Raw genomic sequence first — 26,158 nt, 5'->3', positions numbered from 1 at the left:
TTGTCCTGAGTATGCCGATACTCCATATGTGGGGAGGGGGGGGGAACCACTGCTTGGGCACACGTCGGGCCTCGGAAGGGAAGTAGTGATGTTTTGGAATGCAGACTTTGATGGAATGGTCTGTGGGTGCCATGTTACGCTTGGAGAGCCCCTGATGTGCCTAAACATTAGAAATCCCCCAGATGTGACACCATTTTGGAAACTAGAAAAAAAAAAGGGATACCAAAGGGGCAATACATGAGAGTGAGGAGGAATTGCTCCTCTGACGCGTCCTTCTATGTTGAATCACGTGAATTAAGAGACAGATTTTGGGATAAAGGGTACCCAAAGAACATTCTTCAGAGTACGTTCAAACAGGTGGAGGCAACCCCTAGGTCTAGTCTATTTCAACCGAGGGATAGAGGTGATTCAGAGGCCCTGGTTAGGCTCATTGGGGGTTTTGATGACTGCTCTCAGGAAGTGAGAAACATCATTAACAAATACTGGGGCATACTACTTGCCGATACGGACATCAGGGAGTACTTATCAGAAACACCTATGATTACATACAGGAGAGGGAGATCTCTAAAGGATCAACTCGTGCATAGCACCTTTAATCTCCCCCCCCCCCCCCCCCCCCCCCCGAAAAAAGGTACATGGTTAGAAAGAAGGAAAGAAGGCAACTAGGCACATTTCGCTGTGGTGGATGTTCGTTCTGTGGCTATCTGGCTACTGGAAAGTGCTTTTCAAGTGCTAGTACAGGACAGAATATTGAAAGTAGACACTTTGCAAATTGCAAAACTAGCGGGGTGATCTACTTATTCAGGTGCACTTGCCCAGTAAATTATGTTGGAAAAACGAGGAGAGAGCTCCGTAGGAGAATTGGTGATCACTTGGGTGATATAAAACATGCGAGGGATACACCAATTTCTCGACATATACGATCCGTGCATGAGGGTGATTTAAAATCTTTTTCCTTTTGTGCTGTGGAGGTAGTGACCCCCTCTATACGAGGAGGTGATTGGGACCGTAGAATCTTGCAAAAAGAACTAAAATGGATCCATAGATTGGACACGGTGTCCCCGAGGGGGCTAAATGAGCAAATGAACTTTGGCTGCTACCTATGACTCTGTACATATATAGGTTGAGAGATATGTGGTAACTGAAAAACCTGCCGTATCGACCCGAATGGGTCATATATTCATTATCGGTCCAAATTTTGGACAATTATCTTGTAATACCTGCCAAATTTGTGACAGATGTCATTTTTGTTCTGAAAAGTGCATTATGGACTAATTTATGTTCCAATGGGCCGTAAATAAATAATTAGTATTGATCTGTTCATCGGGATGAGATCGTAGACTGTCAATTTCTGAAGATATATGACACGTATAAGTTTAGGTTATTTGTGTGTTTCTCTAAATCTTTGTAATATTTTTCTTTACTGATATTAATCACCTAAAATTTAAGGTGGCTGCTGATATTGAATTGATGTAGGCATTGAAATGTGGCTATAGCGCCCTTCTACTATATGTGTATCTATTGCATGCTTCATCTGTCACCGCTGCCCTCCCTGACCATGTAGGTACATGTACCATTTGGGAGTAAATATGTGACAGCGCTTGCGCACATGTGATCGCTCTGACGCGTGTGCGCATCATATCATAGAACCTGGAGAGCTGGAGCCCCCATATCAGGGTGCGCATGCGCGACTATAGCTGACCTGCGCAGTATCGCGCGTTATAACTGTGCAGGAGCATGAGATTCCTCTTGCGCTGTAGCGCATGCGCGAATGGAGCCTGCTGGCATCTCCCATACCGAGGGGCGCATGCGCGACTCTGGGCTGTTCGGCGCCTGCGCATTGTCGCCCTGATCTGTGGCGGCATTGCGCTAATGGAGCCTGCTGGCATCTTGTGTAGCGAGGGGCGCATGCGCAATTTTGGACTGATCGGCGCTTGCGCATTGTCGCCCTTGTGTGGCGGCGACGCGCTTTGTGATGACGCTAGTGCGTCTTGGATATACAGGTTATAGGGCCATTGATATAGAAGCGGAGGAAATGGGGTAAGCGTCCCTAGTCTTCAGGTGTTATTGGTGCGGCGGTAATTGGAAGCCCATATAATGCACAGGATCTAGCACTTGCTTGCAGGCGCTACTAAGATAAGGGGACCGGCCCGGTGGTGCAGCTATTTACCATGCTGATATGCTGATATCGTGTAAAAGCTAAAGGTACCGTCACACATAACGATATCGTTAACGATATCGTTGCTTTTTGTGACGTAGCAACGATATCGTTAAGGAAATCGTTATGTGTGACAGCGACCAACGATCAGGCCCCTGCTGGGAGATCGTTGGTCGCTGAGGAAAGTCCAGCACTTTATTTCGTCGCTGGACCTCACGCTGACATCGCTGGATCGGCGTGTGTGACGCCGATCCAGCGATATCTTCACTGGTAACCAGGGTAAACATCGGGTTACTAAGCGCAGGGTCGGGCTTAGTAACCCGATGTTTACCCTGGTTACCAGCGTAAACATTAAAAAAACAAACACTACATACTTACCTTCAGCTGTCTGTCCCCGGCGCTCTGCTTCTCTGCACTCCTCCTGCATCCTGTGTCAGCGCCGGCCAGCCGGAAAGCACAGCCGTGACGTCACCGCTCTGCTTTCCAGCTGACCGGCGCTGACAGTGCAGAGGAAAGCAGAGCGCCGGAGGACAGACAGCGGAAGGTAAGTATGTAGTGTTTGTTTTTTTAACGTTTACGCTGGTAACCAGTTACTGTGATCACAGTGACCAAAATGTACCTGGAATTAATCTGCTGACCGGCAGATTAGGCGGGAGCACTGCGCATGCCATTTTGGAAGATGGAGATGCCCATCGCTGAAGACGAACGGGCACCGGGACTCGGGTGGCATTGCACAGCGGGGGGGGGGGGGGAGAAGGGGTTGGGGATGGGGCGGCTTGGAGGACAGGACGGAGAGGAGGGCAACGGAGGGGAGGACAGTGACCGCAGCGGCAGATCACAGCTGTCAGTCGGTGGCGGGGGTAGATCGCGGTCCCCAGCCATGGCCGATGATATTGTAGCATCGGCCATGGCTGGATTGTAATATTTCACCAATTTTCATTGGTGAAATATATTACGATTGCTCTGATTGGCTGTTGAAAGTGAAACAATCAGAGCGATCATGGCCACGGGGGTTAAAGCCGCCCCCCGGGATCAAGTACATCTCCCCCTGTGCCCACAGGGCGGGTGAAATTTCAATTAACACTTTCACCCGACCTGCAGGAGCGCGATCCTGCCATGACGCCACATAGGCGTCACAGGTCGGATTAGCACCGACTTTCATGACAACTATGTGGCGTCACAGGTTGGGAAGGTTTAAAAGGGAATCTGTCACCCCAAGATTGGCCTATAAACTAAGGCCACCGGCATCAGGGGCTTATCTACAGCATTCTGTAATGCTGTAGATAAGCCCCTGATGTAACCTGCAAGATAAGAAAAACGAGTTAGATTATACTCACCCAGGGGTGGTCCCAGTCTGGTTCTGGTCAGGTCCGGCGCCTCATCTTCATGCGATGACGTCCTCTTGTCTTCCTGCCGTGGCTCCAGCGCAGGCGTACTTTGTCTGCCCTGTGGAGGGCAGAGCAAAGTACTGCAGTGCGCAGGCGCCTGGCCTCTCTGACCTTTCCCTGCGCACTGCAGTACTTTACTCTGCCCTCAACCGGGTAGACAAAGTACGCCTGCGCAGGAGCCGCGGCAGGAAGACAAGAAGAGGACGTCATTGCATGAAGATGGGAGGCGATGAACCCCGGACCGCAACACCCATCGGACCCAAACCGGATGAGTACCGCCCCTGGGTGAGTATAATCTAACTCATTTTTCTTATCTTGCAGGTTACATCGGGGGTTATCTACAGCTTTACTGAATGCTGTAGATAAGCCCCTGATGGCTGTGGCCTAAAGGTACCTTCACACATAACGATATTGTTAACGATATCGTTGCTATTTGTGACGTAGCAACGATATCGTTAATGAAATCGTTATGTGTGACAGCGACCAACGATCAGGCCCCTGCTGGGAGATCGTTGGTCGCTGAATAAAGTCCAGAACTTTATTTCGTCGCTGGACTCCCTGAAGACATCGCTGGATCGGCGTGTGTGACACCGATCCAGCGATGTCTTCACTGGTAACCAGGGTAAACATCGGGTAACTAAGCGCAGGGCCGCGCTTAGTAACCCGATGTTTACCCTGGTTACCATGCTAAAAGTAAAAAAAAAACAAACACTAGATACTTACCTACAGCTGTCTGTCCTCCAGCGCTGTGCTCTGCACTCCTCCTGTACTGGCTGTGAGCCGGAAAGCAGAGCGGTGACGTCACCACTCTGCTTTCCGGCTCACAGACAGTACAGGAGAAGTGCAGAGAAGCAGAGCACAGCGCTGGAGGACAGGCAGCAGTAGGTAAGTATCTAGTGTTTGTTTTTTTTTAATTTTAGCATGGTAACCAGGGTAAACATCGGGTTACTAAGCGCGGCCCTGCGCTTAGTTACCCGATGTTTACCCTGGTTACCGGCATCGTTGGTCGCTGGAGAGCGGTCTGTGTGACAGCTCTCCAGCGACCAAACAGCGACGCTGCAGCGATCAGGATCGTTGTCGGTATCGCTGCAGCATCGCTTAATGTGAAGGGGCCTTTAGTTTATAGGCCAATTTTGGGGTGACAGATTCCCTTTAAGTATGACATGCATTGTGGTGCAGAGACCTGTCCGGTCACTGCCCTGTGATACGTGCTGGCGGCGCAGTGGCTGTGAGATGACATTGGAGGTGCAGCCACAGGGAGCGGCGCATGACAATGGCGCACACTCCAATGTCAGCTGCCGGGCTATGCCGTGGCTACAAAAGACACTGGGCGATGTGGGAGCAGAGGAAAGGTGAGCAGAATGTTTTTGTTTTTAATTATGCATTAGGGGCAGAACAGGGACACATACACTAGGAATAGGGACCATGTAAACCAGGATGGGGACATATATACCAGGAAGTGGGCATATATACCAGGATGGAGACCATGTTGACCATACATATCAGGATGGGGATCATATATAACAGCGTTGGGACATATATACCAGGATGTGGACATAGTCACGAGGATGATGGGCATATATACCAGGATGGGGGACCGTACTACATAATGAAAAGGAAGAGGAGGGCAATTCATAAGTCTTTATTGAATTTATAACTCTACAGGGGTCCATAGACCTGACCGTGTGTGTGTGTGTGGGGGGGGGGGGGGGGGGGGGGGGAGTTGCAAATTTCGTACTGGGCCCTTCGGACTCCAGTTACACCACTTCAAAAACATCATACATTCTCAGCAATAACACAAGGTGGTACAAGTGACAGAATCTCACTTTTCTGCTGTGCCTTCTGGGCTTCCAGGACCAGCTATCTCTGCCACCAGCATCCTGCTTTTGGTGGGCTCCCACTGAGAAAATGTACAGTGCCTTGCGAAAGTATTCAGCCCCATGGAACTTTTTTTAATCTTTTCTTACTTATGCTTCAAACATAAAGATACCAAATGTAAATTGTTGGTGAAGAATCAACAACAAGTGGAAAACAATTGTGAAGCTGAACGAAATGTATTGGTTATTTTAAATTTTTGTGGAAATTCAAAAACTGAAAAGTGGGGTGTGCAATATTATTCGGCCCCTTTAACGTAATACTTTGTTGCGCCACCGTTTGCTGTGATTACAGCTGCAAGTTGCTTGGGGTATGTCTATCAGTTTTGTACATCGAGAGACTGAAATTCTTGCCGACATATCTCCGTCCCAGTCTCAGGTCTTTTGCAGACTCCAACAGGTTTTCTACAAGAATGGTTCTGTATTTGGCTCCATCCATCTTCCCATCAATTTTAACCATCTTCCCTGTCCCTGCTGAAGAAAAGCAGGCCCAAACCATGATGCTGCCACCACCATGTTTGACAGTGGGGATGGAGCGTTCAGGGTGATAAGCTGAGTTGCCTTTACTAAAAACATATCGTTTGGCATTGTTGACAAAAAGTTCGATTTTGGTTTCATCTGACCAGAGCACCTTCTTCCACATGTTTGGTGCGTCTCCCAGGTGGCTTGTTGCAAACTTTAACTGACACTTTTTATGGATATCTTTGAGAAATGGCTTTCTTCTTGCCACTCTTAAATAAAGGCCAGATTTGTGCAGTGTATGACTGATTGTTGTCCTATGGATAGACTGTCTCACCTCAGCTGTAGATCTCTGCAGTTCATCCAGAGTGATCATGGGCCTCTTGGCTTCATCTCTGACCAGTCTTTTCCTTGTTTGAGATGAAAGTTTAGAGGGACGGCCGGGTCTTGGTAGATTTGCAGTGGTATGATACTCCTTCCATTTCAATATGATCGCTTGCACAGTGCTTCTTGGGATGTTTAAAGTTTTGGAAATCATTTTGTATCCAAATCTGGCTTTAAACTTCTCCACAATAGTATCACGGACCTGCCTGTTGTGTTCCTTCGTCTTCATGATGCTCTCTGTGCTTCAAACAGAACCTTGAGGCTATCACAGAGCAGGTGCATTTATACGGAGACTTGATTACACACAGGTGGAATATATTTATCATCATTAGGCATTTAGGACAACATTGGATCATTCAGAAATCAACAATGAACTTCTGGAGTGAGTTTGCTGCACTGAAAGTAAAGGGGCCGAATAATATTGCACGCCCCAATTTTCAGTTTTTGAATTTCCTCAAAAATGTAAAATTACCAATAAATTTTGTTCAACTTCACAATTGTTGATTCTTCACCAAAAAGTTACATTTGGTATTTTTGTTTGAAGCATGATATGTGGGAAAAGGTTGAAAAGTTCCAGGGGGCTGAATACTATCGCAAGGCACTGTATTAGATGAGACCTTCAGTCCCATGTAACGCCACAGATAATACAGTGATACTTTTGTGAGTTCTGATAGCAGTGATGGCTCCTCTGGATCACAGTGCTGCTGGTTATGCATGTGCTGCTGTTTTGGGCTGGTGGGAGGAATAAGGCAGAAACGGTGAGAGATGAGAGCAGACAATATCTATCCACTGCTGATAATGACAGACTGCTATAAACCACAGATCTTTATCATTTTTGCAGTTTTGCACTAGGTCAACTGTAAATTACAAGTTGATCACATATCTCATGCGGACATCCTCACCTTGCACCTCAAATACCACAGATCTGAAACTTTGTGATACAGCAATTGGCAATTTTCCGTGTGGGCAGCTTTCCATGTGGGCAATTTTCTGTGTGGGCAATTATCCATATGGGCAATTATCCATGTAGGCAATTTTCCGTTGGAGTTTTTTCAGGGAACCGTTTCTAATATATAGGCTACTCACGGGCATATGGTAATGAACGTCGTTCCCGATACAGGTCTACTGACTAACGTTTACAGCCGACTGGTGAACATTGTTTGTGGGATGCTATAAGCTCTATATGTTAGATATACAGTTAGAACACGACAAGTGGTGGTGTGAAACACAAGAAAGTAGACAACATGAGATTAGTCAGCAAAACGGTACCTAGAAGTATTGTAAGCTTGGGCAGAAGTCCAACCTGCACCATCTTGTTTCTAAGGCTGGTATCAAAGGAGAGGTTTAGAAGGAGCCGTAGAGTTATATTCAGTAAATCTTCATGTTCACAAGGCACCATTTTACATAATTTTTCTATAATATCCATTTCCGCCTAAAAAAGTATTATAAAACTAAATATTAAGACATCACAGCACCAGAAACAAAAACATTATTTTTACTTACAATATACTGAAATAAAAGTAATCTAAACTATCTGACATTTGACAAGCAAGAGATGGTATGTCACTTTCCATAAGGAGAAACGATACCCCTTAGACCCCAGTCCAGAGCCTCTCACCTAGCCAAATTAGTTCTCATGCTTTGCACTGACGAGGGCCAACAGCCCGAAACACTGTGTCTGCGAATTGAGATACTGATTTGGCTTTTATCCTAAGTCATATTGCACGACTCGTTTAAAGGGTTGATTGTGACTTGTAGGATCGCTACTTCCAACAGGTGGCACTATAGAGTTTAAGTCCTCTTTTTCTCAGAAGCGGCAATTTGCATATTAAACTATCTGAAACATTTAAAAAACAAAAACTGCAATATGTCTGTATGTCATGGTGTGGGTAGTTAGTCCTCACCAAAAAGCACAGGTACATTGTTTTGTGCAAAAGGGTTTAACAGTCAGGCCAATAAGATTACCGGTAAGTTCCCACAATGAGTTGAATCTGGAGACATGGAGGCTTTCAGTATTCCTGCACCACTCAACTTATTTTGGATTCCTGCAGGTTTCTTTTTTAATTTTTAGGCCTCATTCAGGCATCCATGTACAGACTGTGATCCCCAGAATGTCCGCAGGTCTCACACCCTGAATGCAACAGGCTAATATCTGTCTATTAGGCTGTAAAGTTCAGGTCAGGAGAGCCAAGGCCAGTTCACGCATCAAGGTGTGTACATGGACCAGATTTCACAGATGTCTGAATAGTGTGATTTTTATACATGCGGGTTTCTGATGGGGGGGTTTTCTGAAGTGATTTATGTCTCTTTTTGTTATCGCAAGTTTAAAAAAAAAAAATCAACTAATGTATTTTTTGGATTATAAGACGCAAGAAGGGCCCCAGATTTATACAGCAGAAAATAGGAGAAACATTTTTTCCTAGTAATTAAAACTTCCCTGCTGGTGTAAAGTGATGGGGTGGTTATTACTAATTTAATGCAATAGGGTAGAATAGGAAGTAATCAATCTGCAGTTAATGCTTCTCAGCACAATGTTCTTAGTCACCTATATCTTTACAGCAGATATTAATGTACACTCTGCAGCACTCATATATACACCACACTGCTGCATGGACAGTACACACACATTCACCTCTGCTAGATGCACACACACACAGCTTGGCTAAATAAGAACATTTCCATATACATACTGCTCTGCTATATACAGTCGGGAAAATATGTATTTGATACACAGCTGATTTCCCATTTACAAAGTATGGAGAGGTCTGTAAAATTTTTATTGTAGGTACACTTCAACTGCGAGAGACAGAATCTAAAAATAAAAATCAGAAAATCACATTGTACAATTCTTAGGGTAAGTTCACATAGGGAGTTTTTTTTTTTGTGCTAATTTTCAGCCGCTTTTTACAGTAACAGCCAAGCCCATGAAATTTCGGAAATCTCATGCATACACATTGGGATTTTGTGTGGTTATTATTTTGTGCTTTGCAGCGTTTTTTTTGACATAGGGCATGTCTCTACTTTCAGCGTTTTACACCCATTGACTTGAATGGGTGGTGAAAAACGCTGCAAATACACTAGGTTGACTTTTCTTGCAGCATATTTGCTGCAGAAAAGTCAAGGAGAGTCGGATGTGATGTCACACTCAGCTCTGCTACATCTATATGACAGGCTGCATGATGCGTTCATGCAGCCTGTCATCCAGCAGCGGACCCCCCCATTTACTTGAATGGGGGGTACGACATTAGTGTTTGACACGCTGTCATATGCATGCAGAAAAAAGTATTTTAATGAAATAAAACACCACATAGTTTTGACCACCTATTTACTGTTCTGCCATTCCAAAGAGACGCCATCGATCTCCTGTTATGAAAATAAAATAAAAAAGCAAAAGTATACTTCCTGATCCATCGTAGTCCAATATATCGAATGTCCCTTGCAGTATCTGGGGGAGAAAAAACTTACAACCGGGAGCGCTGCTAATGCAACCACTCCCGGCTGTAAGCTACTGGGGAATGAATGAGACGGAGCGGGCGCAGGCTCAGTAACGAGCGGTGACGTCACCGAGCCTGCGCCTGCTCACAGCCTGACCCGAGGTAACCTCTGCACCGTGGGAAAATGCCAAGGAAGAGGATACCGCAGGTAATGTATGTATTCTATTCTATCTATGCTATCAATCTATATTCTATCAATCTATTCATTCTATCAATCTATTCATTCTATCAATCTATATTCTATCAATCGATCTATTCTATCAATCTATTCTATCTATTCATTCTATCTACAGAAAGTTGTTTGATTTTTTTTCTCTGTGTGCACTCAACTTTATTGGCATGCACAAAGAGAAAAAAAACGCACCAAAAACACACCTAAACCTGCATTTTTAGCGCAGCTTCTTTCCTGCCAAGATGATCAGGTTTTGCTGCAGAGAAAAAACGCAGCAAAAATGCCCTGTGTGAACTTACCCTTACATAAGTAATTTGCATTTTATTGCATTAACCCCTTCATGACCCAGCCTATTTTGACCTTAAAGACCTTGCCGTTTTTTGGAATTCTGACCAGTGTCCCTTTATGAGGTAATAACTCGGGAACGCTTCAACGGATCGTAGCGGTTCTGAGATAGTTTTTTCGTGACATATTGGGCTTCATATTAGTGGTAAATTTAGGTCACTAATTTTTGCGTTTATTTGTGAAAAAAATTGAAATTTGGCTAAAATTTTGAAAATTTCGCAATTTTCTAATTTTGAATTATTATTCTGTTAAACCAGCGAGTTATGTGACACAAAATAGTTAATAAATAACATTTCCCAAATGTATACCTTACAACAGCACAATTTTGGAAACAAAATTTTTTTTTGCTAGGAAGTTATAAGGGTTAAAATTTGACCAGCAATTTCTCATTTTTACAACGAAATTAATAAAACCATTTTTTTTAGGGACCACCTCACATTTGAAGTCAGTTTGAGGGGTCTATATGGCTGAAAATACCCAAAAGTGACACCATTCTAAAAAATTCACCCCTCAAGGTACTCAAAACCACATTCAAGAAGTTTATTAACCCTTCAGGTACTTCACAGCAGCAGAAGCAACATGGAAGGAGAAAATGAACATTTAACTTTTTAGTCACAAAAATTATCTTTTAGCAACAATTTTTTTATTTTCCCAATGGTAAAAGGAGAAACTGAACCACGAACGTTGTTGTTTAATTTGTCCTGAGTACGCTGATACCTCATATGTGGGGGTAAACCACTATTTGGAAGCACGGCAGGGCTTGGAAGGGAAGGAGCGCCATTTGACTTTTTGAATGAAAAATTGGCTCTACTCTTTAGCGGACACCATGTCACATTTGGAGAGCCCCCGTGTGCCTAAAAATTGGAGCTCCCCCACAAGTGACCCCACTTTGGAAACTAGACACCCCAAGGAACTTATCTAGATGCATAGTGAGCACTTTGAACCCCCAGGTGCTTCACAAATTGATCCGTAAAAATGAAAAAGTACTTTTTTTTCACAAAAAAATTCTTTTAGCCTCAATTTTTTCATTTTCACATGGGCACCAGGATAAAATGGATCCTAAAATTTGTTGGGCAATTTCTCCTGAGTACACCAATACCTCACATGTGGGGGTAAACCACTGTTTGGGCACATGGTAAGGCTCGGAAGGGAAGGAGCGCCATTTGACTTTTTGAATGAAAAATTATCTCCATCGTTAGCGGACACCATGTCGCGTTTGGAGAGCCCCTGTGTGCCTAAACATTGGAGCTCCCCCACAAGTGACCCCATTTTGGAAACTAGACCCCCCAAGGAACTTATCTAGATGCATATTGAGCACTTTAAACCCCCAGGTGCTTCACAGACGTTTATAACGCAGAGCCATGAAAATAAAAAATAATTTTTCTTTCCTCAAAAATGATTTTTTAGCCTGGAATTTCCTATTTTGCCAAGGGTAATAGGAGAAATTGGACCCCAAATGTTGTTGTCCAGTTTTTCCTGAGTACGCTGATACCCCATATGTGGGGGTAAACCACTGTTTGGGCGCACGGCAGGGCTCGGAAGGGAAGGCACGCCATTTGGCTTTTTAAATGGAAAATTAGCTTCAATCATTAGCGGACACCATGTCACGTTTGGAGAGCCCCTGTGTGCCTAAACATTGGAGATCCCCCACAAATGACCCCATTTTGGAAACTAGACCCCCAAAGGAACTAATCTAGATGTGTGGTGAGGACTTTCAACCCCCAAGTGCTTCACAGAAGTTTATAACGCAGAGCCATGAAAATAAAAAAAAAAATTATTTTCTCAAAAATGATCTTTTAGCCTGCAATTTTTTATTTTCCCAAGGGTAACAGGAGAAATTTGACCCCAAAATTTGTTGTCCAGTATCTCCTGAGTACGCTGATACCCCATATGTGGGGGTAAACTACTGTTTGGGCACATGCCGGGGCTCGGAATTGAAGTAGTGACGTTTTGAAATGCAGACTTTGATGGAATGCTCTGTGGGCGTCACGTTGCGTTTGCAGAGCCCCTGATGTGGCTAAACAGTAGAAACCCCCCACAAGTGACCCCATTTTGGAAACTAGACCCCGAAAGGAACTTATCTGGATGTGTGGTGAGCACTTTGAACCCCCAAGTGCTTCATAGAAGTTTATAATGCAGAGCCGTGAAAATAATAAATACGTTTTCTTTCCTCAAAAATAATTATTTAGCCCAGAATTTTTTATTTTCCCAAGGGTTACAGGAGAAATTGGACCCCAAAAGTTGTTGTCCAGTTTCTCCTGAGTACGCTGATACCCCATGTGTGGGGGTAAACCACTGTTTGGGCACACGTCGGGGCTCAGAAGGGAAGTAGTGACTTTTGAAATGCAGACTTTGATGGAATGGTCTGCGGGCGTCATGTTGCGTTTGCAGAGCCCCTGGTGTGCCTAAACAGTAGAAACCCCCCACAATTGACCACATTTTGGAAACTAGACCCCCCAAGGAACTTATCTAGATATGTGGTGAGCACTTTGAACCCCCAAGTGCTTCACAGACGTTTACAACGCAGAGCCGTGAAAATAAAAAATCATTTTTCTTTCCTCAAAAATGAAGTTTTAGCAAGCATTTTTTTATTTTCACAAGGGTAACAGGAGAAATTGGACCCCAGTAATTATTGCGCAGTTTGTCCTGAGTATCCTGGTACCCCATATGTGGGGGTAAACCACTGTTTGGGCACACGTCGGGGCTCGGAAGTGAGGGAGCACCATTTGACTTTTTGAATACAAGATTGGCTGGAATCAATGGTGGCGCCATGTTGCGTTTGGAGACCCCTGATGTGCCTAAACAGTGGAAACCCCTCAATTCTACCTCCAACACTAACCCCCCCACACCCCTAACCCTAATCCCAACTGTAGCCATAACCCTAACCACAACCCTAATTCCAACCCTAACCCTAAGGCTATGTGCCCACGTTGCGGATTCGTGTGAGATTTTTCAGCATCATCTTTGAAAAATCCGCGGGTAAAAGGCACTGCGTTTTACCTGCAGATTTTCTGCGGATTTCCAGTGTTTTTTATGCGGATTTCACCTGCGGATTCCTATTGAGTAACAGGTGTAAAACGCTGCGGAATCCGCACAAAGAATTGACATGCTGCGGAAAATACAACGAAGCGTTTCCGCGCGGTATTTTCCGCACCATGGGCACAGCGGATTTGGTTTTCCATAGGTTTACTTGGTACTGTAAACCTGATGGAACACTGCTGTGAATCCGCAGCCAAATCCGCACCGTGTGCACATAGCGTAATTCTAAAGGTATGTGCACACGCTGCGGAAAACGCTGCGGGTCCGCAGCAGTTTCCCATGAGTTTACATTTCAATGTAAACCTATGGGAAACAAAAATCGCTGTACACATGCTGCAGAAAAACTGCACGGAAACGCAGCGGTTTACATTCCGCAGCATGTCACTTCTTTGTGCGGATTCCGCAGCGGTTTTACAACTGCTCCAATAGAAAATCGCAGTTGTAAAACCGCAGTGAAATGCGCAGAAAAAACGCGGTAAATCCGCCATAAATCCGCAGCGGTTTAGCACTGCGGATTTATCAAATCCGCAGTGGAAAAATCCGCAGAAGACCAGAATACGTGTGCACATACCGAAACCCTAACCCTAGCCCTAACCCTACCCCTAACCCTATTCTAACATTAGTGGAAAAAAAAAATTCTTTATTTTTTTGTATTGTCCCTACCTATGGGGGTGACAAAAGGGGGGGTCATTTATTATTTTTTTTATTTTGATCACTGTGATAGATTATATCTCAGTGATCAAAATGCACTTTGGAACGAATCTGCCAGCCGGCAGATTCGGCGGGCGCACTGCGCATGCGCCCGCCATTTTGGAAGATGGCGGCGCCCAGGGAGAAGACGGACGGACCCCGGCAGGATCGGTAAGTATGATGGGGTGAGGGGGGAGCACGGGGGGGGATCGGAGCATGGGGGAGTGGATCGGAGCGCGGGGGGGTGGAACGGAGCACAGGGGGGTGGAACGGAGCACGGGGGGTTGGAACGGAGCACGGGGGGGTGGAACGGAGCACGGGGGGTGGAACGGAGCACGGGGGGGTGGAACGGAGCACAGGGGGGTGGAACGGAGCACGGGGGGGGTGATTGGACCACGGGGGGAGCGGACAAGAGCACGGGGGGAGCGGAGTACAGGACGGAGGGGAGCCGGAGCAGTGTACCGGACAGATCGGGGGGCTGGGGGGCGATCGGTGGGGTGGGGTGGGGGCACATTAGTGTTTCCAGCCATGGCCGATGATATTGCAGCATCGGCCATGGCTGGATTGTAATATTTCACCAGTTATAATAGGTGAAATATTACAAATCGCTCTGATTGGCAGTTTCACTTTCAACAGCCAATGAGAGCGATCGTAGCCACGGGGGGGGGGCTAAACTACCACTCCCCCTGTCCCTGCAGATCGGGTGAAATGGGAGTTAACCCTTTCACCCGATCTGCAGGGACGCGATCTTTCCATGACGCCACATAGGCGTCATGGGTCGGATTGGCACCGACTTTCATGACGCCTACGTGGCGTCATGGGTCGGGAAGGGGTTAAATATTTGATACAATAAATAAACAGAACTTAACATTTTGGTCAGAAACCTTTGTTGCAATTACAGAGGTCAGACGTTTCCTGTAGTTCTATACCAAGTTTGCACACGCTGCAGCAGGGATTTTTGCCCACTCCTCCATACAGATCTTCTTCAGATATTTCTGGTTTTGAGTCTGTGTAGTGCTAATATATTAATGACCATCGGGAACCCTTATTGGTACTACCAGTAGACCCTTAGAAGATATATTATTAGATATACAAAGTTACCAAAAAGCTATCATCTTACAGAATAGAGCAACTATAGATTTATTAATTTACCACAATAGATGTCAACAGTTTGAGGGTATGTGTTGTTTTAACTTGTCAGATAATAGCCAGGATTTGCAGTCTCAGATAGACCAGTTAGATGGTGGGATTGCTTATTTTTCTGGTTGTCTGTTTTTGGTTATTTATGCTGTAATTTTTGCTATAATCTGTGCTTGTATTGCCTTGGAATCAGTGGCGTAACTACCGCGGTCACAGCGGTCGCCATTGCGACGGGGCCCGGCAGGTCAGAGGCACCAGCCGACACCATGTTGCAGTGCAGGAGATCCCTCCCACACGGCAACAGTCCGAGGTGTATCTAGGGGGAGGGGGCAGCCGGGGTATGGGAGAGTTAGGAACTTGGAAGCAGCTCCAGTCAGCACTGTGAGACTGTGACAGGTCTCCTGCTCTGAGCCCCGGGACTGAAGGGGAGAGCGGGGGAGGGGCGGGACATGTTAGCAGTGTGCAAGCAGGAGAAGCTGAGGAGCTGCAGGTTAATATCAGCCTCCCCTTTACCAGAGAGGAGTGTGAGATGTGTATATGAGCTGGTGTGTTTGTGTGTGATATCTATAGTGTGTGTGTGTTATATATGTAGTGTGTGTGTGTGTGAGATATCTGTAGTGCGTGTGTTATATATGGTGTGTGTGATATCTGTAGTGTGTGTCTGATATCTGTAGTGTGTGTGTGTGTGTGTGATATCTGTAGTGCGTGTGTTATATATGTAGTGTGTGACATCTGTAGTGTGTGTGTGTGATATCTGTAATGTGTGTGTGTGATATCTGTAGTGTGTGTGTGACATCTGTAGTGTGTGTGTGATATCTGTGTGATATCTGAAGTGTGTGTGTGTGTGTGTGATATCTGTGTGATATCTGAAGTGTGTGTGTGATATCTGTAGTGTGTGTGAGGCAGGGGCGTAACTACCACAGTCTGGCAAGTCATGGGCCCGACAGGTCAGAGGCACCCGACTCCCCCCGTCGTAGCCGCCGCAGTGAACTATACCGGCGTTTATGATGCCGGTAGAGTTCAAAGCAATGATGGAGGAGAGAGCGTCAGCTGATGCTCCCTCTCCCATCATTCCCCTCTGCCTCTGACACTGCGGGTGCTTGATGACATCACTTCATCGCGCACCCGCTGTGTGTGGGGCCCAGGCAGTGCAGCATCTGCACAGGTGATGGTGGCCGCCATATTGGCAAAGCTTGTGGCGGCTGCTGCGACTGGGAACAGGTGGTTCCAGAGCTAGTGGGGGGCACGTGCACCAAGCCGCCCAGGAGGGCGATGCTGCATCAGCTCAGCCATATGGAGGATCACGGGATGAACATGGAGGTGTACGGGACCGGCGGAAGTGAGGTGTGTCTGCTGCCCGTGTGTCGCCGTCTCTGCCCCCAGCGTCCCTGGCTCCCTGTGACACCAGCCCCGTTTCCTCCCTGCTGTCCCGTGCCCCATGTCCTAGTAGGTCCCCAGGTTCAGGTTATTGTGCTCCTCCGGGCCCCCCGTACACACCTTGTTCCTCCTCCCCTGGTCTCCCAATGCTCCTCATCTCCCATGCCCTGAGTCCTCCTGCACCCCCCATGCATTCCCTGCCCCTTGTCCCCGTGTGACTCGTCTGCCCTGCTCTCAAGTCTCCCCTGTCCCCTTTCTCACCGTGTGTTCTCCATCTACCCTGTCCTTGTAATCCCTGTGCCCCCTTCTTCCCTCCTCCCAAGTCTCCCCCCCATCTTCCTCTGTCCCCTTGCAGCCCTTGCGTCCCTATCTACTCTGTCCTCGGAGTCCCCTTGTGTCCTCTTGTGCCTGTCTCCCTTGCACCCTAGTCCCCGTGTGTCCCATTGTGCCCTTCTCCCCTTCCTCTTAGTCCCTATGAGTCCCCTTGTGCTTCTAACCCTTGTCCCAGTGTGTAGCCTTGTGTCAGTGTCCCTTGCCCACTAGTCCCTGTGTGTCCCCTTGCGCCTGTTTCCCTTGTCCACTAATGCTTGTGTCCCTTGTCCCCGTGTGCCAGTCTCCCTTGCCCATTAGTCCCTGTGTGCCCCCTTGTCAGTCTCCCTGGCCAACTAGTCCCTGTGTGTCCCCTTGTGTCAGTCTCTCTTGCCCACTAGTCCCCTTGTAACCTTCTCCCCTGCCTCATAGCCCCCATGAGTCCCCTTGTGCCTGTCTTCCTTGCTCCCTAGCCCCCATATGTTACCACTGTACCTGTCTCCCCTACCCCCCTTGTGTCCTTGTCCCCTGCCCCCTAGTCACCATTTCCTCATGTCTTTCTTACTGCCCCTGTATGGAGGGGCTGCATTATATTCTATGGGGGTTACATTGTATTGTATGGCAGGGCTGCAGTATACTCTGTGGGGTGGCTGTATTATACTATATGTGGGCTGCATTATACTGAATCGAGGACTATGGGGAATATATTATACTATATGAAGAACTATGGTCCATCATACTATGGGAAGTGAATTGTACAACATGGATGACGATGGCGGTGCATTATACTATATGGAGCACTATGAGGAGTGTATTATACTATATGGAGGACTGAGCAGTGTATTTTAATATATGGAGGACTATGTGGAGTGTATAATACTAAATGGAGGACTGATGAGTGCACTATACTATATGGAGGACTATGAGGGGTGTATTATACTATATGGAGCACTATGAGCAGTGTATTATACTATATGGAGGACTGAGCAGTGTATTTTAATATATGGAGGACTATGTGGAGTGTATAATACTAAATGGAGGACTGATGAGTGTATCTATATAAATAATTGTCTAAGGGTTTTTCCGTCTGTCTGTCTGTCTGTCCTGGAAATCCCAGCTCTCTGATTGGTCGAGGCCTGGCGGCCTCGACCAATCAGAGACCGGCACAGCATCGACGTAGAAATCCCGCATCTCTGATTGGTCGAGGCCGCCAGGCCTCGACCAATCAGCAACGGGCACAGCGACGATGATGTCATAAAGGACGTAGACATCCCGCATCTCTGATTGGTCGAGGCCGCCAGGCCTCGACCAATCAGCAACGGGCACAGCGACGATGATGTCATAATGGTTGCCATGGCGACGATGATGTCATAAAGGTTGCCTCGATCAATCAGCGATGGGCACAGTCTGCCGCGAATTCTGGAATCATCATTGTCCATATATTACAGGGACATGCATATTCTAGAATACCCGATGCGTTAGAATCGGGCCACAATCTAGTTATACTATATGGAGGACTATGAGGGGTGTATTATACTATATGGAGGACTGAGCAGTGTATTATAGTATATGGAGCACTACGAAGAGTGTATTATGCTATATGGAGCACTATGAGGAGTGTATTTTAATATACGGAGGAGTGTATTATACTATATGGAGGAGTGTACAATAGTATATGGGGGACTATGGGGAGTGTATTATACTATAAGGAGTACTATGGGGGTGCATTATACTTCTCATATGGATCCCCATGACTTCTATGTTAGCCCCTGATGAGTATAATGGTTTATTTTCTATTATACATTACATAACAATGGCAGTACGGGGGACAAATATATGCCAGGATGGGGCACTGGATAGTTATGCAACGGAGGTCACACTATACAACTTTGCAATAAAGCTATAGTGTGCGAAATGAATAGGGAAAATGTGAATTTGGGTGGAAAATTTTTTGGCATGGTGGGGGGGCCCCATTTGAAAGTTCGCACCGGGGCCCATAACTTTGTAGTTACGCCACTGCTTGCAATGTATTCCTTTTCTCATATCAATGTGCCTTTCATCTGCTGAAGCTATTCCCTTGGGATATGGCATTTTATATAAATGATATATGGTTTCCCGATGGTCAAGGGTGGATTGTAGTGCTAAGACATTAATGACCATCGGGAATCCATATTGATAGCCTGTCTTAAAGACCCCTTTAAGATAGTAAACAGTAATAGTTTAGCTGCGTATCTTCTGTAATTTTCCTAACACCTGGGCTGCATATTTTCTAGTGAGAACATGTTTGTTTATAGTATTCATTCAATTATCACATATGTGGTGCAGCAGTGTCCTTGCTGTGCAGTGAGAGGCAGTGACCCAATCAAGTTCAAACAAAAACAGGTTTAACGTCCAAAAAGAAAACTCACACAATGCACAGCACACTGTGTCCTCCGGGTCGCAGCCGTTGACAACGAAAAAACAGTCCGAGTTTGGTTGCGGTAAGCGACCACACTACTATGAAGCAGAGGTGCCAGACCCTTCTGGCTCTTTGGTCCTGTGTTCCCTCCCACAGGGAAGACTTCTGCAGACCATCTGATCTGGTTGAGGGTATGTGCACACGTTCAGGATTTTTTGCATTTTTTCACAATAAAACCGCGATAAAACCGCATTAGAAAAACTGCAGACATATGCATTCTATCATTTATAATGCATTCTGCAATTTTTGTGCACATGATGAAAAAAATGCATTGCGGTAAAAAAAGCAGCATGTTCATTAATTTTGCGGATTTTCTGCGTTTTTCCCGCTATTCTATGCATTTGGGAAAAAACGCACCAAAAACGCGTCAAAAACGCATGAAAAAACTCGAAAAAAACGCAGGCGGATTTCTGGCAGAAATGTCAGGTTTTTGTCAGGAAAATTTCTGCCAGAAATCCTGACGTGTGCACATACGCTCACAGCAAGCACATAACTGACACACCCAAACTCTCTTGCAGGGTTTTTTTCTGGGCTGGAGGAAACGGACCGGCCCCACTACCTTCCTGCAGTCCTTTTCAAAAATAAAAGCCCATACTGGTGTAACAGGCCAGATTAACCCCCCGCCCAGAATATACCCGGGGTTAAAGTGGCCTAGGCCAGATTATACCTGGGTATATTCTGGCCTAGCCCAAACTATAACCCGGGGTATAAATTGGACTATTCCATTTTATACCCCGGGTATATTCTGGCCTAGCCCAAACTATACCCCGGGGTACAAATTGCACTAGTCCATTTTATACCCCTCCAGGTCAGGATATACCCCAGCTACTGTAGATCAGATTTTTCAGGCTTTTGAGAACCATTGAGTGACATTCTTAATAACGGGGCCCCAGGCAGCACACAGGGGCCCCAGGCAGCGCACGGAGCCCCAGGCGGCAAACAGGGGCCCCAGGCAGCGCACAGGGCTCCAGGCAGTGCAAAGGAGCCCAAGGCAGCGCACAAGGCTGGGCAACGTACATGGCCCTAGGCAGTGCACAGGGCCCCAGACAGAACACAGGGCCCCATGCATTGCACAAGGCCCCAGGCAGCGCACAGGGACCCATGCAGTACAAAGGGGCCCCAGGCAACACACGAGGTCCCATGCAGCGCACAGGGCCCCAGGCAGCACACAGGGGCCCCAGGCAACACACAGGGGCCCCAAGCAGCACACGGGGCCCCAGATAGCATACGGGGGCCCAGACAGTACACAGGGCCCCATGCAGCGCACAGGGACCCATGCAGCACAAAGGGGCCCCAGGCAGCACACGAGGTCCCATGCAGCGCACAGGGCCCCAGGCAGCACTCAGTGGCTCCAGGCAGCGCACAGGGACCCATGCAGCACACAGGGGCCCCAGGCAACACACAGGGGCCCCAAGCAGCACACGGGGCCCCAGATAGCATACGGGGGCCCAGACAGTACACAGGGCCCCATGCAGCGCACAGGGACCCATGCAGCACAAAGGGGCCCCAGGCAGCACACGAGGTCCCATGCAGCGCACAGGGCCCCAGGCAGCACTCAGTGGCTCCAGGCAGCGCACAGGGACCCATGCAGCACACAGGGGCCCCAGGCAACACACGAGGTCCCAGGCAACACACAGGGGCCCCAAGCAGCACACGGGGCCCCAGATAGCATACGGGGGCCCAGACAGTACACAGGGCCCCATGGAGCGCACAGGGACCCATGCAGCACAAAGGGGCCCCAGGCAACACACGAGGTCCCATGCAGCGCACAGGGCCCCAGGCAGCACTCAGTGGCTCCAGGCAGCGCACAGGGACCCATGCAGCACACAGGGGCCCCAGGCAACACACGAGGTCCCAGGCAACACACAGGGGCCCCAAGCAGCACACGGGGCCCCAGATAGCATACGGGGGCCCAGACAGTACACAGGGCCCCATGCAGCGCACAGGGCCCCAGGCAACACACAGTGGCCACAGGCAGCGCACAGGAACCCATGCAGCACACAGGAGCCCCAGGCAACGCACGAGGTCCCAAGCAGCACACAGGGGCCCCAGGCAGCGCACAGAGCTCCAGGCAGTGCAAAGGGGCCCAAGTCAGTGCACAAGGCTGGGCAACGTACAGGGCCCCAGACAGAACACAGGGCCCCATGCAGCGCACAGGGTCCCAGGCAGCACACAGGGGCCTCAGGCAGCACATGGGGCCCCAGGCAACACACGAGGTCCCAGGCAACACACGAGGTCCCAGGCAACACACGAGGTCCCAGGCAGCACACAGGGGCCCCAGGCAGCACACGGGGCCCCAGGCAGCGCACAGAGCTCCAGGCAGTGCACAGAGCTCCAGGCAGTGCAAAGGGGCCCAAGGCAGCGCACAAGGCTGGGCAACGTACAGGGCCCCAGACAGAACACAGGGCCCCATGCAGCGCACAGGGCCCCAGGCAGCACACAGGGGCCTCAGGCAGCACACGAGGCCCAAGGCAACACACGAGGTCCCAGGCAACACACGAGGTCCCAGGCAGCACACAGGGCCCCAGGCAGAGCACAGGGGCCCCAGGCAGCACACGGGGTCCCAGGCAGAGGACAGTGGCCCAGGCAGCGCACGAGGCCCCAGGCAGCACATGGACTCCAGGGATCGCACAGGGGCACCAGGCAGCACATGGGCTCCAGGGAGTGCACAGGGGCCCCAAGGCAGCACACAGGGCCCCAGGTAGCACAGAGGGGCCCCAGGTAGCACAGAGGGGCCCCAGGCAGCCCATGTGCACTGTTTGGGATCCCCTGTGTGAGGTATGTGGCCCCGTTCTTGAGTATATTAAAGATTAAAGCATATTAAAAATCAGATTTTTCACGTTTATGAGCACCATTGAATGATATACTCAAGAATTACATAATTTTTCAACATTTTATTGTTTAAAACTCTAAACACACAGACTTTTTTTTACTTCAACCTGAAAACCTTGACTGTTCATAAAAAACTGTTCAGGATATAATAAAAGTTATAACATTCTGAAACTTCAACTTATAAAGGTACTTTTACATGGGGCGATTATTGGTTCCAGAGAGGCTTTCGGTTGATAATCGTACACATGGCTGGTGACAGGACACTACAATATAAACATTCAAAGGTAATCACTGATAACATTAAAATGATTAGTAAACACTGATAACAACATTAAAATGATCATGATTGTTTTCAAGATAAAGTGCATGTTCTGTTGTTGACTGCAGATTGAAGCTTGCGGGATAGGTCAACCAATCCATGGTGTCACCAACTTTGGTGTGGATGACGATGTCATAACTCAACAGATTTGCTGTGGCCATGATTTCAGCATCAGTTGCCCAGACTCCATCACGAGAGATGCCAGAGGTGTTCACATATTCATTCACATCTTGATTACAGTAGCCCTGTAGTTTTTTGGACAAGTCAGTTTTCATGTGGTGCATGACTTTAGCTCTGAGAAGGGAGTAGTTGTCCTCTGTTCCTGTCAGGAAATAGCTGATGGCCCGAAAATAGCAGTTCCCATCACCTTTGGTTTTATATGTACGACGTGGTTGTCCAAGATCTCTTGTGCCTCCAAAGTACACAACAATATTAAACGTAAGGTCAAGAGTGGTGGTAAGATACTTCCTTCCTGAACTTGGTAGTGGGTTGAAAGTCTTGGTTTGCTGGTGTTTCTGTGTGGCAGAGTCACTGGGACAGTCATCAGGGGACTGGGGTGGTAGAGAAGTCTCTTCATCCTGGTAAATCTTAAAGTTGCTGGCATGCTAAGTGTTGCTTAGTATCTTGCCAGTCTTATTATTCTTAAGTTTTACTCGTCCCTTTAAGGATTCCACAACTAAGTAGGGTCCAACCCAGCGTGGTGCCATCTTTGAACCCATGCGATGAATACAACATTGATTCTTGATATAACAATGGTGCCAGCAGTGATTTCTTTGTTGCTCGTGTCGGCGATCAAAGGCACACTTTTGGTGTTCTTGAGCAGAATGGATGTTGGTACTTACAGTTGAGAGGATCCTGTTATGAATGGTTGTGAGTGTATTTAGCACATCAGGGTTGGCATCATCTGAAAGAGACATGACATCCACAGTGTCAGTTGCTGATGGATTGAGGTCAACAGGAAGCTTAGCCTTTCGTCCATACATGACCTCAAATGGAGTGCACTTGGTTGAGGCATGCACAGATGTGTGATAGGCAAACAAAACACCAGGGATGAACTGGTCCCAGTTGGTTCCTTGGTCATTGACAAGCTTGCAAAGAGATTCTTTGAGTGTTCGATTGTCACGTTCCCGCTGGCCATTTGTTTGTGGGTGGTAGGCAGATGAAATGCGGTGATCTGTTTTAAAATGATCCATCAGGTTGTCAATGATCGAGTTCACAAACTCTCTTCCCTGGTCGCTAATCAGTGTCCATACAACCTAACCAGCAAATAATGGTGTACAAAAATTTTGCTACTGATATGGCACTCTTGTCTGGAACAGCTGTTGCTTCAGTCCACTTCCAGAAATGATCAGTGACAGCAACTATATATTTGCTGCCGTTTGATGTGTCCTGAAGAGGACCGATCATATCAATCCCAACTAAGCTCCATACTTTTCCAGGCACTGGTATACTGTTGAGTGGTGGAGCTTCTTTGCTGATTTTGGGACATGTGACAAAACATTTTTGACAGGCTTTGACATGTTGGTAAACATCATTCTTCATTCCCTTCCAGTAATAACGGTCAGAAATTTTGGCAAATGTTTTATCTCTACCAAAATGGCCACCAGAAGTTGGGTTGTCGTGACAGGCCTTCAGTATATTTGGCAGTCAGCTTTTAGTGAGAACCTCCTTTTTTCCATAGTAAATTATCCCTTTCTCTGCTCGACATGGCTTAGATGTTTGTCTGAACTGGGACTTGGCATTTGAACGTTTCTCTGGAGGTAGATCGTAGATCCACTGGGGGTACTTTTGCTCTGTTGCAGTGTAGAATCTCAAAAGCTGATCATATAGTTGGTCTTCCATTGTTGTCAAAACTGAAAAACTTTTTTTTTGTTGGAGGTGTTCCAAGTTCACTTTACTGTATATACCTTATCAGGATAGAATAGGAACTCACACTGGAGAATTTAAGGTGCATATCATAGAGAGCAGGGAGAAACATACATAACAAGTTACAACACATAACATTAACTATGCACTGATGGAAATCATCTACTGTCAGTTCAATGTAATGCCTCCAACACATGCTATAAGTCTAGTCCACCCGCTCCCTTGCACTAGATTTGCTGCTGATTTTCAACAGGGAAAAAATTAGCAGTCTATCTGCATCAAAATCCGCATCCCAACGATGTGGATTTTTTTGTGCAGAAGCACAGCAGATTTCTCCATGTCACGTGGAAGAGGGAAATCTGCTGCAAACTGCATGAAAATCTGACAAAAGCCGCATGAAATGGTATATGGTTTGTTGTATGTGCATCTATATATACTGTAGCACTACAGCAGCAAAAACACACTAATATTCTGCCCTAGAGGAGTATAGACCATGTGTATATTATACCTAGGCCAGATTATAGTCCTCCGGGCCAGAATATACCCCTGCTGCTGTAGATCAGATTTTTCACGCTTATGAGAACCACTGAGATGTACTCAAGAACGGAGCCCCAGACATCTTAGGCTAGTTTTACATTTGTGCACGGCTGTGTACCCTCCAAAGAATCCCCGCCCACTGCCATGCCCGCCAGTTAACCTCCGCCCAGGTATGCATGCGGCCGCTTGTGGCCTGCATACCCTATCTTATCATTGGGTAGGCAGGCCCTGTGGATGTTTGCGTTTGCGTCCGCATGCATTGTTTTGACGATTCGGTGACCCAAGAAAATCCAAATTGTTGCCTTCGCCGCGGGTTGCAGCATTGTCAAAAGAACATGGGCGGAGCTTAACCGGCGGGGCGCAGCAGTGGTCAAGGCTTCACTGAGAGCGTACGCATGCGCACGGCTGTACGCAAATGTGAAACTAGGATTGAGTGATATACTCAAGAGCAGGGCCCCAGACATTGCACAGGGGGTCCCAGACAACGTACAGTGGGTCCCAGATAGCGCACAGGGGGGCCCAGACAGCGCACAGGGGACATGTGCTCTGTCTATTTCCCCCCCCTTGTGCGCTGCGCCATCTCTTACCCCCTTGCTCACTGTCTTTGCCCCACTGTGCGCTATCTGGGACCTCGTGTGGGCTGCCTGGGTTCCTGTGGGCTGCCTAGAGCCCTGTGTGCTGCCTGGGGCCCTATGGGCTGCCTGGGGTCCTGTGCGCTGCCTGGGGCTCTGTGCGCTACCTGTGGCCCCTGTGCTCTGCGTGGAGCCTCTCTGTGCTGGCTGGGGCCCTGTTCGCTGCCTGGGGCCCCTGTGCGCTACCTGGGGCCCTGTGCACTACCTGGGGCCCTGTGTGCTACCTGGGGCCCCTGTGTGCTACCTGGGGCCTCTGTGTACTACCTGGTGCCCCTGTGCGCTGCCTGGGGCCTTCTGTGCTACCTTGGGCCCCTGTGCGCTGCCTGGGGCCCCTGTGCGCTGCCTGGGGCCCCTGTGGGATGCCTGTGCTCATGTGCGCTGCCTGGGGCCCTGTGCGCTGCCGGGTGCCCCATGTGCTGCCAGGAGCTCCGTGTGCTGCCTGGGGCCTTGTGTGCTGCCTGGGACCTCGTGTACTGCCTGAGGCCCTGTGCACTGCCTGGGGCCCCTGTGGGCTGGCTGGGGCCCCTGTAGGCTGCCTGGGGTCCTGTGTGCTGCCTGGGGCCCTGTACGCTGTTTGGGGCACCATGCACTTCCTGTGGCCCCTGTGCTCTTCCTGGGGCCCCTCTGTGCAGCCTGGGGTCCCTCTGTGCTGCCTGTTGCCCTGTGCGCTGCCTGGGGCCTCTGT

The 26,158-nt window shown here is 48.0% G+C and overlaps 1 protein-coding gene across 2 annotated transcripts in view; it reads right to left on the bottom strand.

The window, feature by feature from the left end:
• KIFAP3 (kinesin associated protein 3) overlaps positions 1-26,158 on the bottom strand; it is a 562,094-nt gene that overhangs the window by 264,131 nt on the left and 271,805 nt on the right. For both annotated transcript variants that reach the window (XM_069737137.1, XM_069737138.1), the window contains exon 10: positions 7,533-7,695. In XM_069737137.1, the coding sequence (XP_069593238.1) occupies positions 7,533-7,695 (163 nt within the window). The remainder of the gene's footprint in view (positions 1-7,532; positions 7,696-26,158) is intronic.

The sequence above is a fragment of the Ranitomeya imitator genome, chromosome 8 (assembly GCF_032444005.1).
Source record: "Ranitomeya imitator isolate aRanImi1 chromosome 8, aRanImi1.pri, whole genome shotgun sequence".
NCBI classification, from domain to species: domain Eukaryota; kingdom Metazoa; phylum Chordata; class Amphibia; order Anura; family Dendrobatidae; genus Ranitomeya; species Ranitomeya imitator.
The sequence above is the reverse complement of the archived record's forward strand: the minus strand, read 5'-3'. Positions and strand labels throughout refer to the sequence as shown.